The 20,739-nt window shown below is 41.5% G+C and overlaps 1 protein-coding gene across 1 annotated transcript in view; it reads right to left on the bottom strand.

Moving 5' to 3' along the window:
* Nucleotides 1–896: 896 nt before the first annotated feature.
* LOC145414382 (kinesin heavy chain-like) overlaps nucleotides 897–20,739 on the bottom strand; it is a 197,890-nt gene continuing 178,047 nt past the window's right edge. The window contains exons 19-23 of the mRNA XM_080283920.1: nucleotides 13,594–13,726; nucleotides 12,607–12,795; nucleotides 3,890–4,025; nucleotides 2,886–2,990; nucleotides 897–1,540 (exon numbers count right to left, since the gene is read on the bottom strand). Coding sequence (XP_080140046.1) covers nucleotides 1,527–1,540; nucleotides 2,886–2,990; nucleotides 3,890–4,025; nucleotides 12,607–12,795; nucleotides 13,594–13,726 — 577 coding nt within the window. The 3' untranslated portion in view covers nucleotides 897–1,526. The remainder of the gene's footprint in view (nucleotides 1,541–2,885; nucleotides 2,991–3,889; nucleotides 4,026–12,606; nucleotides 12,796–13,593; nucleotides 13,727–20,739) is intronic.

Genomic DNA, 20,739 nt, shown 5'->3' with positions numbered 1-20,739 from the left:
GAAATATTTATGGCGTCTGCGTAATAAAGGAAGAATTATTTATGGCGTCCGCGTAACAAGGAGAATTATTTATGGCGTCCGCGTAACAAGGAGAATTATTTATGGCGTCTGCGTAATAAGGAAGAATTATTTATGGCGTCCGCGTAATAAGGAAGCATTATTTATGGCGTCTGCGTAATAAGGAAGAATTATTTATGGCGTCTGCGTAATAAAGCAGAATTATTTACGGCGTCTGCGTAATAAAAGAAGATTTATTTATGGCGTCTGCGTAATAAAAGAAATAATTAAATATGACGTCCGCGTAATAAGGAAGAATTATTTATGACGTCCGCGTAATAAGGAAGAATATTTATGGCGTCCGCGCAATAAGGAAGAATCGGTAAAGTCAAGTTCCTATTTATCGAGGAAATTTGATGTCCCGACAGTTTATTGGTGACATTATTTTTTTTCGTTCTATCTCAAATTTTCTCACATTTAAAGACACGCCTCTCGTAGTGAAAGGGTTATATCTGAGAATCACAATCGTTCTATAAGGGCCGTATTTAAACTGTATTGCAGGCTTCGTAACTCCATTTCCTTAGCGATTTATTATCCTTATTGCAACTCTGTGTTCTCTTGCATGTTATTCATCTGGCTATATTTCGCAGCTCCGTTTTCTTAGCGATTTATTATCTTCATTGCAACTCAGCATTCTCTTGCATGTTATTTATTTGGCTATATTTCGCAGCTTCTTTTTCTTACCGACTTATCCTTATTGCGTTTGGCGTTCTCTTGCATGTTACTTATTTTGCACCAATAACATACAAGGAAAGACTGACGTGTAATAATGCAGAATAATTCGCTGAGGAAGTTGTGTTAAGAAGTCTGCAAAAAAACACTTGTAATACGCCCGTAAACTGTATTCTCGCTGGGAGATTTCTTAAGACGATATTTTATGAGATTTATTTCCCTCACCATACCTACACATCCTCCTGAGTGACATTCATATCGTTTCTAATAACACAGACTGCCATCTAACACACAGAATGATATGACAGGGTGTTAGAAAGGGTGTTAGGAAAATAATATCCTTAACAAAGAGGTGTCTGTTGGAAATCTAAACCAGCGGGATTACTTCTGAGCTCACACACTGAACTTCTCTATTGTTAAAGCCGTTCTGGCCCGACCTGGACCCTATTGAATTACTATTGACAATAAATACAGCTTCAGTATGTGGCTATGGCTCCTTCATCTGCACAATTCACAACTAAAACACACCCCACCTCGACGCAACACCATTTCCCCAGCTACTTATCTCTGGGGGGACATGTGGTATTCCTGGGGGGGGACACCTGGTATTCCGGGGAGGACACCTGGTATTTCCGGGGTTACACAAGTGGTATTTCTGCATAAGGGGTCCATTAGTATTCACACCGAGGGGCAAAGCAGAAGTGGATGGTCTAGTGGCGGGATGTGGGTATACGGTATGCTGGCGGCTGCTGATGCTTTAACATATATTTCTTTTTTTATATTTCTTTACTTGTCCTTTAACTGCTTGAGGCTGGAAACAGGAAGGAGGAAGGAAGGGGTTAGTAACAACGCTAGTATTAGTGTCTATCATCAATATTAATCTATCATCAATATCAGTGTCTATCATCAATATTAGTGTGTCATCAATATTAGTGCCTATCATCAATATTAGTACCTATCATCAATATTAGTGTGTCATCAATATTAGTGTCTATCATCAATATTAGTGTGTCATCAATATTAGTGTCTGTCATCAATATTAGTGTGTCATCAATATCAGTGTGTCATCAATATCAGTGTGTCATCAATATCAGTGTGTCATCAATATTAGTGTGTCATCAATATTAGTGTGTCATCAATATTAGTGTCTGTCATCAATATTAGTGTGTCATCAATATTAGTGTGTCATCAATATTAGTGTGTCATCAATATTAGTGTGTCATCAATATTAGTGTCTGTCATCAATATCAGTGTCTGTCATCAATATTAGTGTGTCATCAATATTAGTGTCTGTCATCAATATCAGTGTGTCATCAATATTAGTGTCTGTCATCAATATTAGTGTCTGTCATCAATATTAGTGTTTGTCATCAATATTAGTGTCTGTCATCAATATTAGTGTGTCATCAATATTAGTGTGTCATCAATATTAGTGTGTCATCAATACAATATTAGTGTCATTAATATTAGTGAGTCATCAATATTAGTGCCTATCATCAATATTAGTGTCTATCATCAATATCAGTGCCTATCATCAATATCTACACTATTATTACAAGGAGATATTAGTGAAAACAAGACTACAGAATTACACTACAAGACTTATTATGCACGATGCTAGAATAACTCTCAGATGATATTATGCTAAGTACACAAGTATTATCAGGTAAATATACGTTTGTGAAGAAGTGAGCAGAACTTGTAAAAAAAAACACACACACACACTACTAATTTATATGATTATTTACAAGGAAGTTTACAATAAATATAAGGTACAGTTGAGCTCAAAAGTTCCTGGTATCGAGAAGAACTTTTTGTCTTTGTAGATAAAAAGGGAAATTCTTAAGTTGCACAGTCCTTTTATATTAAGCTGGCCCAGATTTTCATCCTTTTGCAACTTAATTCAGAGAGGTAATAGTACTGTTCTACACACCTTCCACTGCACTTCTTCATGACTAGCATCCTATTCGCGTGTCAATCTTACAACTCAGCACTGACGATGGAAAGACGGGACCTTGGGGCCAAGTTAAAAGGGTGTGTCAGCTATTCTTACAACTCAGCATTCAAGATGATGGGAATTTTGGGCCAAGTTAAAGGAACATACTATATCACACATCAGAACTACCACACCTGATGCCCTGCCACTGTGGACTTACCTACAAACTGGCGAGGGATGGGCTGGTTGGGTGGTGCACGGCCCATCATGCCCAACGCCCCGGGTCGCGATAGGAGACTTGCAGGGCCGGTGCGGATGGGTTTGGCTGGGGAAGGAGGATTGTATCAGTGTCTGGTGGGTGCTGCTTGCCACTTAAATACAAAAACACATTCCTTTTGCCAATAAAATATACAGACACATTCCTTTTGTCAGTTACATATATAGACACATTCCTTTTGTCAGTTACATATATAGACACATTCCTTTTGTCAGTTACATATATAGACACATTCCTTTTGTCAGTTACATATATAGACACATTCCTTTTGTCAGTTACATATATAGACACATTCCTTTCGCCAATTCCATATATAGACATTCCTTCTGCCAATTAAATAAAGACATATTCCTTTTGCCAATTACATATACAGACACATTCCTTTTGCCAATTAAATATATAGATATATTCCTTTTGCCAGTTACATATAAAGACACATTCCTTTTGTCAGTTACATATATAGACACATTCCTTTTGCCTATTGCATATAAAGACACATTCCTTTTGCCTATTGCATATAAAGACACATTCCTTTTGTCAGTTGCATATAAAGACACATTCCTTTTGTCAGTTACATATGTCACATTCCTCTTGCCAATTAAATGTAGACACATTCTTTTTGACAATTAATATATAGACACATTCCTTTTGCCAATAAAATATTCAGACACATTCCTTTTACCCTGGAATACAATATCTTTCTCTTTATTCCTACCTTCATACAATTTTTAATCACCTTAGCCGGGATCTGTAGGGGTGAAGGTAAATAAAAAGGTGACGGTGGGGGTATACACTATGATGCACTTAGCCGCGGTGCTCATCACAACTAAGGTCTTTGAGCCTGTTACGGGAGAGTCACCCTGGGATACAAGACCACTGCATCACCCAGGGTCCTAGATACCCCCTCCCTGGGTGTTACTACTGGGTAATTTAAGCGAACCACTTACCAATATGTGCGCCCTGTCCCCGCCTCGCCAGGTTCTTTTGTCTCACGGCCTCCTTGATGCGGTCCACTTCGTACTGATAGCGCTTACGGTCCCTCATCGCCCCCTCCTTCGCCTCCTTCAGGGCAGTCTCTAGGGCCTGAGGGGAGGGATGGAGCTAATAATAATAATAATAATAATAATAATAATAATAATGTTAGTTGTTTTACGGGGAGAGGCACTAACCCTCCGCCAACCCACTTGTTGACACGTAGGGAACACGTACGGTTTGGTTATATGGTTACCGCCCAGCGCTGTAAATGGTTTCCCGGCTTATAGGAAACCATTAGGCTTGTCACCCAATATAAAGCCACCTGAAATGGAAAAGAAGAGTAATAAAAAGTGACAGGAGAGATGGGAGAACCAGGGAGAAAGGAGGACAGACAGAAGAAGAATGATAAAAGTGAAGGAAAAAGTAGGCAGCACTACATCAAGTGAGTGGATGATGATCGCCAGCACCTACCATACAATAATGTTCTGAGAAGAATGTGTGGTGTTGCTGCACATGCCACTAGTCACATCACAGACAGTAACTACAATCACATACCACTGGCACATCACACAACCATGACCCAAGCAAGGCATAAAAAAAGACTAGTGAATGAACATGAAACCTGTATAAAGAAGAGATGGTAATTTTAGACCAAGTTAATGTGAAAAGAGTATAGTCAAAGCGCGCGCACACACACACACACACACACACACACACACACACACACACACACACACACACACACACACACACACACACACACACACACACACCGTTCGCTGGTGTAGTGGTAACGCTCTCGCTTGCCAACTGGTGGACGGGAGTTCGCGCCTCGCTCAGGTTGCGAAAAGTTTCACTGACGAAGTGAGTGGTTACTGTCCCCCTTAAGCAAGGGGACGGGTGTGTGTGTGTGGTCACAGCCTTGCCCTTAGATCGGACTATATGAGCTCTCAGCTCCCTTCCGGGAGGGTAAAAGCTGACGATCACGACCATCAAAGTGATCCTGACCGACCCGGTGAATTACACACACACACACACACACACACACACACACACACACACCAACTATAACAATAACACAACGTTGGGGGAAGAATCTCTGTTGTTCATTTGCTCTTGGGATAACGCGACAGAACACTTACGATACTTACAGCACACTTACGATACTTACAACACTTACGATACTCACAACACTTACGATACTTACAACACTTACGATACTCACAGCACACTTACGATACTCACAGGACACTTACGATACTTACAGCACACTTACGATACTCACAACACTTACGATACTCACAGCACACTTACGATACTCACAGCACACTTACGATACTCACAACACACTTACGATACTCACAACACACTTACGATACTTACAACACACTTACGATACTTACAACACTTACGATACTCACAGCACACTTACGATACTCACAGCACACTTACGATACTTACAGCACACTTACGATACTCAGCACACTTACGATACTCACAGCACACTTACGATACTCACAGCACACTTACGATACTCACAACACTTATGATACTCACAGCTCACTTACGATACTTACAACACTTACGATACTTACAACACTTACGATACTCACAACACTTACGATACAGCACTTACGATACTCACAACACTTACGATACTCACAGCACACTTACGATACTTACAGCACACTTACGATACTCACAACACTTATGATACTCACAGCTCACTTACGATACTCTCATCACACTTACGATACTCACAGGACACTTACGATACTCACAGCACACTTACGATACATACAGCCTACCTCGGAAGGGGTAGGGGAACAGGGTTACGGGATGGCAGGGTACGGCTGTGCAGGGTTTGGGTGTGACAGGAGAGGTGTAGCAAGGATGGGTTGACAGGAAGGGGTAGGACAGGGTAGGGTATGGAGGGGAAGGTGTGGCAGGGTATGGGTGTGGCAGGGTATGGGTGTGGCAGGGTATTGGTATGGCAGGGTATGGGTGTGACAGGGTATGGGTGTGACAGGGTATAGGATGGCAGGGTATGGGTGTGGCAGGGTATGGGTATGGCAGGGTATGGTGTGGCAGGGTATGGGTGTGGCAAGGGGAAGGGTGTGGCAGGGAAAGCTGTGACACGAGAAGGTATATCAAGGCTAGGGTGTGACAGGCGCAGGGTGTGGCAGGGTGATGTGTTGGTGTGACAAGGGCAGGGTGTGGCAGGGTGATGTGTTGGTGTGACAAGGGCACGGTGTAGGAGGGCAGGGTGTGGCAGGGTGACGTGTTGGTGTGACAAGGGCAGGGTGTGGCAGGGTGATGTGTTGGTGTGACAAGGGCAGGGTGTGGGAAGGCAGGATGTGGCAGGGTGATGTGTTGGTGTGACAGGGGCAGGGTGTGGCAGGGTGACGTGTTCTTTGTAGTGTTTTGTGCTAAGGTGGGAGGTGAACAAACAATTTCGATTTAGCACGATTATGTTCTTCATATTACTCTTCACTTTATTTATTTATTTATTTATTTACTGCTGCTCCTTTTCCTGCAGCCCACCATCTTCCCTTCGGGGGACAGGGAAATAACTGAGGGACGTTTATACAACCGAGCGACGCCTCATGGTTACATCACTGCCACCACGTGAAGGCGTCTCCCTACCACCTTAAACTTGTAAATAAAAATGAAATGTGTTGGTGGTGTTGTGTACATGAGGCAAGGGAGGAAGCAAGGGTGTCGGGGTGATGATGTGAGGGGTGCAGAAGCAAGGAGTCAGAATCAGCCAAGAATATGGTGACAAGGTGACGCGCTCTCATTTTTTTTTTCCTTGCTTCCTCCATGCCTAGGAAAGACCTCTCGTGGTAAGAGTGTTAGAGGAAGGCAAACTCTAACTCCTCCAGTTCTAAGTCTCACCTGAGCTGCATAAACTCAACAGAAGACAATCAAAATAAAACCTACTATACGACCTTCTCACACACGGCCCCCTGCGGCAAGGTATTAATTAAGTTTCATGAAGAGGCAGAGTATGTAGATGCCATTCCCACAATACTCCTATTTTGCCCATTTACTCATCTACTTTGCTTTCCTGCCAATCCCCACCGGGTACTCTAACATACCTATGGTCTGGACTCAGCGCCTTAGAACAGATCCAGTTACAATGAAGATGCTCGTAGTTAAAAATGACGATAGTGCAACACGTCTATCACAATGGCAGCTAAACGACGACGATGACGACGACGACGACGACGACGACGATGATGATGTGATGACGATCTTTTAACTCAACGGATCTTAACTCAACGGATCCTCCTCAATCTCGCTAACTGGCTATCCTTAACTATCGCTATCCGTCGACCTGTGACAATCAGATTTGAATGAGGATGCTAAACTCAGCGATTCAAACAGCCGCTCTAACACCCTCACTGCGCTACTTCTTTCTACAACACTATAACACCGTAACTCCAATACTTCCTTCTATAACAATAATATTCTTCTATAATACTTTGCTATAATAATATGTTCCTGCCAACTCCAGACAATATCCTGAACGGCATGGGTTCGATAAAGCCTTCACCAAACCCTATAATACAAGTGGCTCTTCTTACACTGAATGCAATCGTCTGGATGGGGAATTCGCAACGGAGGGTTTGAAGATCCGATATTTACTCCTTTACTGCATTGTTTATTTTTTATTTTTTTATTATTATTATCATGAGGGATATTTCGAAGGGGTTACACAAGTCTTCATGAACCCCATGAATACGAGGTCTTTCTTATATGGCATTCAATCGTCTGCAGGTTGAGTGGTATCTTGGGGTTTTGGCAGGGTGTATTGGGTGTTTGGCAGGGTGTACTGGGTGTCTGGCAGGGTGTATTGGGGTTTTTGGCAGGGTGTATTGGGGTTTTTGGCGGGGTGTAATGGGCTTTTGGCACTGTGTACTGGGGTCTTTGGCAGGGTGTATTGAGGTTTTTGGCAGGGTGTACCTGGGTTTTTGGTAGGGTGTACAGGGGTTTTGGCAGGATGTACTGGGGCTTTTGGCAGGGTGTACTGGGGTTTTTGGCAGGGTGTACTGGGGTTTTTGGCAGGATGTACTGGGGCTTTTGGCAAGGTGTACTGGGGTTTTTGGCAGGGTGTACTGGCAGTGGGTAAGGAGGGGTGGCACTCTTGATCTCACCTGCACCCTGCTCATAGTGGCTAAGAGTCGCTCCTCAAGGACTGATGGCACCACAGCAGGGGGGTGGTGGTGGTGGGGGGTGGTTGGCGTGGGGGTGTGCCTGTCCGCTACCCTGGCCTCACCCCTTCCCCCCTCACCCTTTATCTATGGTGTGGAGAGAAGCGTGGCAACACCCCTGGGTAAGCCTGCTGGGTTGGGCTTAGGCTCATATAATGCTCCAGTTTAGCCCCTTCAGCCCGAGAACGTGCCTGGGTTAGATCTGGACCACCAAAAGGATAGGTCATTCAAGTCGGTATGATTCTTTAACCGTGGAGAAGTTAATAAGGACTATCTACCTCCCCCACTTCGAATAGCAATAGTAGGATAGTAGATGGTAGATTATAAATAGTAGTGCTTCACCAGTTCAATATTATGTACTTCTATATTTTCATCTTGCTGCTTACTTTACACGAGGGGAGATTTTTGCGGTTCACATAAATGCCTTCACCACTACTGCACTTTCTTCAACTGAGTCAATACGCTGTTGGTGACGTACTCAGGCTGAAGGGGTTAATGGTTTCAGATCCTCTTAAGCTTAGGAGTGCTACGTCTGAATCCCTGAACAGTACTGGTATTATTTCATCGTTTATGCATTGTACAAGTTCCTGGAGTTAGTGTGTAATAAAGCATTGTACCTCAACATTTGCTTGTAGGGTGGATATGCACGGAAGGGTATTTTTTGTTCCAGTGCTGGTGTGCAGTGCTTATCTCATGCATCATCCTCATTACTGTGAAAAAAGGGAATTCTGGCTTTCATAACCGAGAAGAAAATGTTCACTGCAGTGTGTCGTGCAGGCAGATCAGTGGCTCAACATTTGTTTTATCACACAGTTCAAACCTGCTGGATGTGCCACGTCTCAGGGCAGGTGACATCGTGGATATATTAGTCAGCACGAGGTGGTGTGGGGCTAACAGAAAAATGTACGTCATACTGAGAAAATCTAACACTGCATAATCATGTGAAGCTATCTACCTATAGACAGACGCCATAATCTCGTAAGGGGTGGCCGTTTGACTCTGAGTTAGTTGTTTTACGGGGAGGAGCACTAACCCTCCGCCAACCCACTTGTTGACAAGTAGGGAACACGTATGGGTTTGGTAACATGGTTACCATCCAGCGCTGTAAATGGTTTCCTGGCTTACAGGACACCATTAGGCTTGTCTGTCAATGTAAAGCCACTTAACATGGAAAGAAAAGTAATAAAAAGCGACAAAAAAGATGGGAGAAACAGGATGGGAGGAGCGCAGACACACAAAAAGAATGATTAAGGTGAAGGAAGAAGTAGGCAGCACTACATCAAGTGAATGGATGATGGTCATCACCATCTCGTCATTAGAGGTCACGAATCTTATCGCGTTATTGGAATTAAACACTACCAGTTTGCTGACTAATATATTCACGAGTCAAAGTGCCCTACTATGTCACACATCCAGCAGGTCCTACATTATATACAAGTCATATTACAGTACATCAGATGGATAAGGTGCTCGTCTAAGCTTAAGAACTCTTAGCTATGCCTACACCAAAGAGCGGACCAAGGGAGTAGGGGAACATAAGTGAAGGGTGTTGCCATCTTCTCTCACACCCAGCCATCTCACAAACACGCACACGTAGGAGGTTGGGAGTCCACTCTTATTCTCTAACTGTTTAAGTGACAGTGACTGACTGCCACGGACTGTACAGCTGTTGCTGCCTCACCTCACCAGATGAAGCACTAGAGTGGGACGAACCTTGAATATTCTTACCTGGCCGCCCAGGCTGCCATTTAATGTCATGAAATAGTTTGATGTTATATATTGTGGCCTCAATTTAGTGTTACTGAATTACCATACATGCTGACAAATGACGGTGCTGGTTCACTTACTTGATCAGTAACAAGAGTAGACGATATGATGAGATTGGTGGGGTGCATCAAGTGGGCACCATATGGGTGAAACATTCTAAAAAAAAAGTCCTTAAACAACAGGGGACAACCAAACAAAATACACCCTGGATGAGAAACACTGAAGGCAAGTGTATCACATGGACGTGTTTTGTACTGCCAGCGTCCAGCTCAAGTGGTTGACCATTTTGAATGCTTAAGAGAGAGTCACCTTGGCAATGGACATGCTTATTGTTCTTTGTGCTTTTATGACGCCATAGACAGTTGGCCCTCTTTTATGTGCAACACAACACGAAATAATTTTATGTGGTACTGAAACTATTGAGCCTTCACCAATATTAAACAACTTGCCAAATTACATAATCCTTATAGTCCTAAAAATACACACATTTTGCGAAATTACCTACTTTCCAAACATTTAAAGTACATCTAAAACAAGACAACTTTAATTCATGTTTTTACTCCGGGCCAGACGAAAATACGGATGTTCCTTGAATACTCTGTTCAGCTCGAGGTCATCCCAGGTGAAGCTCAACAGGTGTTCAATAAAGGCCAACCCATGTGACACCTGCTGTACTATATACCCTAGTGCCAACCTAGTGCCAAGTCAGTGCCAACCTAGTGCCAAATTTAAAGTTAAAAAAATAAAAGCACACTGCGATTTATGTGACAGACAAACTAATCATGGGACGTTTGAACAGCTATTGCTTAGAAAGGGTTCAAATGCTCTTACTCTATGACTGACGATTATAAAGCTCCCTAACACCTTCCCTTAAGCGACTTATAGTGCTTACTACACCTTACTGTCCTGTTACGTAAAGCCTTCCAGCATCACCATACTCTGCATAAATACCGTACCCAAGGATATTAATCAGCCACATCCAAAATTAAATCGCTTAGGAAGAGGTGCTAGGGAGCCTCCTAACCCAACGAGAACAATTAATAAAACCCAGTATGATAGTGCTTCCCTCTCTCAGAATATATAGCTTTTTTTTTTTTAGAGTATTATGCATTTTCGATTTTAAAAGATATGAAAAAACAGTAAAGTGAAGAAATTATGTGCATTTGTGCTGTGCTCCAAATCCAAAAAAAATAAAAAATAAAAAATAAATAAATAAATCTCCTCTATCGTATTATTTTACACCTGGAAGACACCCATAACAAATCACATCAAACAGGAGCATTCCGAGAGTACATACCCCCGCCAAGGGAACACCACACCCCCTCCTGACCCTGGCTTCTTACCCTTCTCCCTCAAAATTTAGTCACTTGCTCCCCTAATGGTCGTCAATCTTTAGGCCTAATTTGATGCAGCTCCATTAATTACTTTTTCAATAATGATGGTTACAGACAGACAGACGGACAAAGCCAAAAACATAACCCTCCTTGGCGTTGATAATAAAAACTGTGCATTAAAAAGCTTGCAAGAATTAGGGGAGAAAATATCGTTTGGGTTTGGGACAATGGTATCAATCTAAAGGCTATATAGATCTACGACTAATACGAGAGAGAGAGAGAGAGAGAGAGAGAGAGAGAGAGATATGAGAGTTTATTGGGAGTGAGAGACGGGGATTCTACACCTAAATTACTTGTAGTAGTAGTAGTTTTAGTAGTAGTAATAATAATAATGATAATAATAATAATAATAAAGTGTGAGCGTAAAGAGAATATTATATGAAGTGTGTGATGCAAATTTTAAAAAGAAAATAACTATGGTATTTACAAAATGCAGTACATTTGTGGACACACCTTGCTATATACAATAATAATAATAATAATAATAATAATAATAATAATAATATCTTCACCACCACCACCACCACCATCATCATCATCATCATCATCATCATCATAATAATAATACTGTAATAATAATAATAATCATAATCATAATAATTATAATAATAATAATAATAATAATAACTCTAAGGGTACTCATATATGAAAATACCAACTTTACACTGAAAATGGTGCAGCACATAATAATAAGAGAAATGAGGAAATAGTCACTTTGGCGAATTATGCTGGTTCCTTAATTCCTCTTTTGCCAAATCTTTCAGGTAACTTTTGGGACAGGTGCCTCAAACGGACTCCTGGCCTTTGGTTCCTTCTTTCTTGCATAAAAAACAACAACAACCCGCCTCACCTTACCTCTCCCCCCACAGGTCTCCAGGTGTTTGTCTCTATTGCTAAGATGTGGCTAAGAAAAGACTAAGAAACAGATGAAGGAATGGCTAGATTACCACAACACTACGCCTCTCCATGCTGTCACCTCCACTGGCATTCTCGTCTATTAAGTAAGCTCCCTAACACCTTTCCCTTAGTGATTTATTTTTGGATATGGGTGGCTGACATTTGGTACATTATTTATGCACATTATGGGGCTACAGAAAGGATTTATGCAACATCGATGAGGACAGTATGGTGTAACAAACAAAGCTCTCTGTTATCTTGTTTTCGTTTTCTTGGAACGGCCTTGTGGACTCCTGGCCTTTGGTTCCTTCTTCCTAAAAAATAAGTCACTCAGGAAAAGGTGTTATGGAGCCTCCTTAATAGGCGAGGACACAGGCCTTTCTCAACACCCCAGCACCTTCCCCAGCGTCTCACCTTAACACGCTCCATGGTGGCCCTGAGGCGCTTTTCCAACTTGGGCAGCTCACACCTTAAGTCAGCGTTGTCCCTCACCAGCTGCTTGTGTACCTTCGTCAGCTGGTCCAGGTTGTTCTCCAGGAAGCTGATCTTTTGCTTCTGCGCCACTGACCCGCCAAGTATGTCCTCGTCCTCCCCTGTGGCTGACTGTCGGGGGGAAGGAGGTGTATGATCAAGGCCTAGCGACTGCACCTGGATCCAATATTCTCACAGACATTTAGCAGAAGAGAGTTTACAAAAAAGTGCCTATCTATTGCACGTGCTTCCTATAGTTCTCCAGGAAGTTGGGCATTTTCTTCCAAGACATCAAATCTCTCAAAATCTTCCCCTCTGCACCAGCCATGTTGTTGAGGACTGGAGGTGCGATTAAGGAGGCTATGATTTATGTCCGTCTATCAATTGCCAGACGCCATAATCCGTAAGGGGTGGCCACAAATAAATCACCTCCATGTCGCCCTGTCCCGTCACTTCGCTGTCCTCCCCCCCAGCTCACACACCCCCTCTCTCATATACCTCTCCCCTCCATCCCTCCATCTCATCCTCAGTCAATGATATGCTCCCTATATTAGTTTTTTTTTTTCCTCCAGCCATTTCGCTGCCCTCCCCCCATGAATGATGACGTGAAAAATGAAGGACGTGAAAAAAGGATGATGTGAAAAATAATGTGAAAAATGAATGACGTGAATTACAACTGGGGAAAAAATATAAATGACGTGATATGAATGAACAGGATAAAAGGTGATGTGATATCTACGTGAAAAAGATTAAAGAACACGTGATAAGTATACCCTGTTAACGTGATAAGTATGCCTTGTGAACGTGATAAGTATACCCTGTTAACTTGATAAGTATACCCTGTTAACGTGATAAGTATACCCTGTGAAAGCGATAAGTATACCCCGTGAAGACGATATAACTCTACGGTACTCCTCTGCCTTGACTCACCTTCCTCACCCTCGCCTGGAGATCTTGCACAAACATCTTCCGTAGGTTGTGCAGCGTCTGGAGCTCCTTGGCTACAGTGTCTTCCAAGCCCTTAAGGTCGTGATGAGCCTGCTCCCTACGCTCATTCAGTAAGCTGCGGCCAGAGGAAAGGGGAGAGGGTGGTTAGAGCTTGGTGAATGAGCTGGCGGTAGTTTGGAGGTAGTTAAGAAGTAATATTATCTCTGACTTACTGCTACTTCAAGGAATATTACTCATCTCTGACTGCTACTTCAAGGAATATTACTCATCTCTGATTGCTCCTTCACGCAATATTACTCATCTCTGGCTGCTACTTCATGCAATATCACTCATCTCACTCACTTCTACTCCACACTATACTACTCACACAACACCGTCCAGCCTTCAGTGATACATATGCGGCAATATCTTCTCTCACTCACTTCTCCTTCACGCAATATTACCACATCAACCCCGCCAAAATTTCTGCGTTTGGCGTTTAAGGTGCAACGTCAATTTTTCGCCAATTTACGTGGTTTGTAGTGCAGTGGGGACAAGTTTGGCGTTAATTTAGCGGGTCGAGCTCTGAATTAGCGACAGAATTACGGTGCGGTGGTCGAGCGTCAGGTGGTTAATTGGAAAGAAAGGTGAATTATAGGGAACAGAATCACGTGAATTATAAGGAACAGAATCACGTGAATTATAAGGAACAGAATCACGTGAATTATAAGGAAGAGAATCACGCGAATTACAAGGAACAGAATCACGTGAATTATAAGGAACAGAATCACGTGAATTACAAAGAACAGAATCACGTGAATTATAAGGAAGAGAATCACGCGAATTACAAGGAACAGAATCACGTGAATTATAAGGAAGAGAATCACGTGAATTATAAGGAAATCACGTGAATTACAAGAAACAGAATTAATATTAGTTAAGTTAGTGCTACTGTGGTTAATTATAAAGAGCAGAATCAGTAGCAGCTAGGACGGTGCTACGGTAGTGCTGGCTAAAGGAACAGTGGATTTACAAGTACACTAATCCCTTCAGAGGACAGGTAATCGCTAGGGGGATTTACCTGTACCTATTTAAGACGATTTTACTCAGCTTAATCCCGGCCTCCTATGCCGATAAATCCCATATCCATTTAATCCTCTCTCTCTCTCTCTCTCTCTCTCTCTCTCTCTCTCTCTCTCTCTCACACAAACACACACACAATTTTCCTCGTCCTTCCAACCCCTTACCATCCACTCTACCTCACTCGTCATTCTTACTATCCTCATCTCTCTCTCTCTCTCTCTCTCTCTCTAGTCACGAAGAAGTGCAAAAAGCGTTAATTTAATCCTCATACAACACCACGCGATTTTATTCAGCTAAAAGAAATCCCTGGACTTCAAAATGGCCCTAGTGCTTTACAACATGACTTAGATGGAATTAAAAGGTGTCTTAAGCGTCCTAGGTACTTAAAAATATACTTAAATGTGTCTTAATTATCCTAGGTACTTAAAAATATACTTAAATGATGTCTTAATGTCCAAGTAACTTAAAAATATACTTAAATGATGTCTTAAATGTCCTAGGTACTTAAAAATAAACTTAAATGATGTCTTAAATATCCTACTAACTTAAAAATATACTTAAATGATGTCTTAATGTCTCAGGAACTTAAAAATATACTTAAATTACTTAAATGATGTCTTAATGTCCTAGGAACTTAAAAATAAACTTAAATGATGTCTTAAACGTCCCACTAACTTAAAAATATACTTAAATGATGTCTTAAATATCCTACTAACTTAAAAATATACTTAAATGATGTCCTAGTAACTTTAAAATATACTTAAGTGATGTCTTAAATGTCCAAGTACCTTAAAAATATACTTAAATAATGTCCCAGTAACTTCAAAATATACTTAAATGATGTCCTAAATGTCCTAGTAACTAAAAATATACTTAAATGATGTCTTAAATGTCCTAAGAACTTAAAAATATACTTAAATGATGTCTTAAATGTCCTAAGAACTTAAAAATATACTTAAATGATGTCTTAAATGTCCTAAGAACTTAAAAATATACTTAAATGATGTCTTAAATGTCCTAGTAACTTAAAAATATACTTAAATGGTGTCGTAATGTCCTTGGAACTTAAACTTAAAAATATACTTAAATGATGTCTTAAATGTCCTAGGAACATAGGACATATAATTAAATGTGACCTGAGGGACGGGGGAGGGCAGCGAAATGGCAAGGGACAGGGCGACGTGAGGGCGATTTGTTTGTGGCCACCCCTTACGGAACTGAGGCGTGTGGCAATAGATAGATAGATGTCCTAAATGTCCCGATAAATTTCGAAATAAAATGAAGTGGCAAACCTGGCGAGAACATTTTGGAAATTTAAAAAAAAAAAATGAAGAGTCCAAAAAAGCTGTATTAATGTGTGTGTGTGTGTGTGTGTGTGTGTGTGTGTGTGTGTGTGAGAGAGAGAGAGAGAGAGAGAGAGAGTAAGGCAAGCAAGCAGGCACATCAGACAAGTTCATAAGATTGGTAAAAATAAAATGAGGTATGACAGGCAGCATCAAGGTGTGCAAAATATAAAATAAAGAAATAATAAAATGAGATGACAGGTAGCATCAAGGTGTGCCAATAAAAGGTAAATAAAATGAGGGAAGACAGGTAACATTAAGGTGCGAAAGACGTAAAACAAATAAAATAGGCCTAAAAGTAAAGAAAATGCGGTATGACAGGTAGCATCAAAGTGTAAAAAATAAAAATAGATAAATAAAGGTCAATAGAATGAGGTATGAAGGTAGCATCAAGGTGTGCAAAAAAATAAAGAAAGAAATAAAACAATGGCAAAGATAATTACACAGGTTACAACAAGGACACGATCTTAAGTATCTTCAAATATCCCACTTATTTTATTTATTTATTTATTTATTTATTTATTTATTTACTTGTTTGCTTGTTTATCACTTCATGTTTATTAATTTATCTATCATTTATTTGTTTATTTGCTTGTTCATTTATTTATTTATTCAATCTACATCCAGTATCTAATAAATTCTCTGATCGACGTGAAGCACAGTCAACGCAAAAAAAATCAATGACATACTAGATAATTATTAATGTCATAATCAAAATAAGTCGCTAAAGAAGAGGTGTTAGAGGGCCTCCTGAGACGATATGATAAAGAAGAGGTGTTAGATAAAGGTGTTAGAGCGAACCTTCACCGAGGCAGGAGAGTTATTCAGATCTAAACACTACTCCCCATGCTGGCCAAGTGCAAATAGGAAATGGGTGTTGGAAATGTGCGTGATGCAGGTGAGAAGCGGATGTTGCATCCTAGTGCCTATGGCTTGTGTGTATCAAAGGCGGTATGAACCGATAGTGTGTGAGTATGTTACAAGCCCATGACAGGACATACTACCAGCTTTGAATGTCCGCTACAGCCTGGGTTTGCAACTCTCACATTACAGTTTATCCTCTCGTTATGCGATACAAAGCGTTACAAAAGGACTCTATAATTCTCAAAGATATATTACAGGATGGCTTTCTGTGCCGCCTCTTGTTACTGTGCTACGCGAGGCTACGTTTCCAAGGTAACAAAACTTGTGTGAGCCGTGAAATATCTACAGCACCGCTCCCATCGCAACCCCGTAGCGTACCATCATGTACCCTCACAGATAACGTCTACGCCAGCAAATAAATACGAATACTTGTTTGTGGGGAAGGGTAAATCAACTGACACAATGGTTAAGATACAAAGGCAACTATAAAATAACTCTGGAAGCATTATGGAATATTGCCTACTGGTAAATACGTCACTGATACATGTCGCCTATTCCCATACCGGTATAGCTATATCTATCTGCCCATCCATCTATCTGTCTGTCTGTCTGTCTGTCTCTCTCTCTCTCTCTCTCTCTCTCTCTCTCTCTCTCTCTCTCTCTCTCTCTCTCTCTCTCGATTGGCAGATATATATACATTATCTATCTATAAGATAGACAGGTAGACAGATATAGACAGACAGATAGATAGATGGACAGATAGACAGATACATCATATATACAGTATGTCAATCAATCTATCTATCTATCTACCTATCTATCTATCTATCTATATATTATATACGTACATGCAAATAAATCACTTAATAACGCGTGATTTATAAATATCTTGACATTCACAAGGAAGAGGGAACACTAATACTATAATTGCTACTATTACTACTACTACTACTGCTACTAATATTACAACTACTGCTACTACTATCACTACTACTGCTACTACTATTACAACAACAACAACAACAACTACTACTACTACTACTATCTCAACAATGGCATGCACCTCAGGAATGCCATGGAAATAATGAAAGGTTTACGTAGTCACCACCATCCCGTTTTGTACGAGGGGCGTCAAAGTTAAATAATTCGTCAGTAAGAATAATGTGTGTGTGTGTGTGTGTGTGTGTGTGTGTGTGTGTGTGTGTGTGTGTGTGTGTGTGTGTGTGTGTACTTAAATCATCTACGTTCCCCAGTTCGAAAAATATCTCCAAGGCTGAATAAGAACCCTCTAATATAACAGGAATACAGTGGCGGGAGAAAAGTGGGAGAAATAAAACGTCTTTGGAGTTAAGTAGCAACAGCGTCTATCAAAAATTCGAGCACTCCATATTTCAGTAATCACAAAAAAAAAAAGTATATATCTATCTATCTATAGCCAGACGCCATAATCCCCTAAGGGGTGGCTGTTTGTTTTCCAGTTGTTTTACGGGGAGGGGCACTAACCCTCCGCCAACCCAATTGTTGACACGTTGGGAACACGCATGGGTTGGTTATATGGTTACCACCCAGCGTTGTAAATGGTTTCCTGGCTTACAGGAAACCATTAGGCCTGTCAATCAATGTAAAGCCACCTGAAAAGGAGATTGGAGGAATAAAAAGCGACAGGAAAGATGGGAGAAACAGGAAGAGAGGAGGGCAGACAGAAAAAGAATGATAAAGGTGAAGGAAGAAGTAGGCAGCACTACATCAAGTGAGTGGATGATGGTCGCCACCACCTACCACCCAAAGAAAACATTTATTTATTTATCTACTGCATTCCAAGACAATCACACAAATACACTAAGCCTCCTACACCCCTTTCACTCTAAATTGGCACAGATTTTCGTCCTCTTGCAGAATATTTCAGCGCTTTGCTGACAGATTCAAGAGAGTATACAGGCTCTACATCATTTTCAGGGCACTTCTTCGTGACTAGCATCATAGTGTTAACTTTCTGCAGCACCTCAGCATTCAGTAGGGCAAGATGGCAATTTTAGGACAAGTTAGAGTGAAAAGAGTATAGTTTTCATCGTGTTTCTCCTTTATTATCAAACTCCCCTTTACTGCATTCCAGACGATTTTATTCAGCTTAGAGAAGGCTTTGGATCTGAAGGGGTTAAATACAGCCCCCATTAACTCCACCACTACCATTAACTCCACCACTACCATTAACTCCACCACTACCATTAACTCCACCACTACTACCATTTACTCCACCACTACTACCATTAACTCCACCATACCATTAACTCCACCACTACCATTAACTCCACCACCACTACCATTAACTCCACCACTACTACCATTAACTCCATCATTACCATTACCTCCACCACTACTACCATTAACTCCACCACCACTACCATTAACTCCACCACTACTACCATTACCTCCACCACTACCATTACCTCCACCACTACTACCATTAACTCCACCACTACCATTACCTCCACCACCACTACCATTACCTCCACCACCACTACCATTACTTCCACCACTACCATTAACTCCACCACTACCATTACCTCCACCACTACCATTAACTCCACCACTACCATTACTTCCACCACTACCATTAACTCCACCACTACCATTAACTCCACCACTACCATTACCTCCACCACTACCATTACCTCCACCACTACCATTAACTCCACCACTACCATTAACTCCACCACCACTACCATTACCTCCACCACCACTACCATTAACTCCACCACTACCATTACTTCCACCACTACCATTAACTCCACCACTACCATTAACTCCACCACCACTACCATTACCTCCACCACCACTACCATTAACTCCACCACTACCATTACCTCCACCACTACCATTACCACCACCACTACCATTACCTCCATCACTACCATTACCTCCACCACTACCATTACCACCACCACTACCATTACCTCCACCACTACCATTACCACCACCACTACCATTACCACCACCACTACCATTACCACCACCACTACCATTACCTCCACCACTACCATTACCACCACCACTACCATTACCTCCATCACTGCCATTACCTCCATCACTGCCATTACCACCACCACTACCATTACCACCACCACTACCATTACCTCCACCACTACCATTACCTCCACCACTACCATTACCTCCACAACTACCATTACCTCCACCACTACCATTACCACCACCACTACCATTCACTCCATCACTACCATTCACTCCACCACTACTACCATTAACTCCACCACTACCATTAACTCCACCACTACCATTAACTCCACCACTACCATCAACTCCATCACTACCATTAACTCCACCACCACTACCATTAACTCCACCACCACTACCATTAACTCCACCTCAACTACTAGTTTCTAAGTTGAATTATATCGTCTGAGGGGGACACTGCAAAAAAAAAAAAAAAGAAAAAAAAAAAACCCAAGACATACTCATGCTGACAGGTGTAACTCATATACCTGGGCGTGATTAAATTAGGTGACACACTTACGATCAATTCCTGTCGTAACTAAGATTTACTTCCTACAGGTACGACAAGGGAGAGGGCACCGTCTTCCCTTGTCGACTCTCTCCTAAAACATTCTTATTTAGGAGAGAAAAACTGTCGTAAGTCTTGTGTTTTTATCGTAAGTTATGTGTTTTTTTAAGGGAGGATAGGGAGAGGAAGGCGCAAAATCTCTCTCCCTATATCTAGTTCCTCCCGCAAATACAAGGCTGAGTTACGACGGGGAAGTGGTCGTAGGTGTGTTTCAAAATCCCACCAGACGATTTTACTCATCTGTGAAAAACCAGCCATGGTATGAGGGGGGAAAAAAGG

Source organism: Coenobita brevimanus, chromosome 99 (genome assembly GCF_032717465.1).
Source record: "Coenobita brevimanus isolate Jiangsu-jjx chromosome 99, ASM3271746v2, whole genome shotgun sequence".
NCBI lineage: Eukaryota > Metazoa > Arthropoda > Malacostraca > Decapoda > Coenobitidae > Coenobita > Coenobita brevimanus.
Note: the sequence above shows the minus strand (reverse complement) of the source record. Positions and strands in the feature narration are given on the sequence as shown.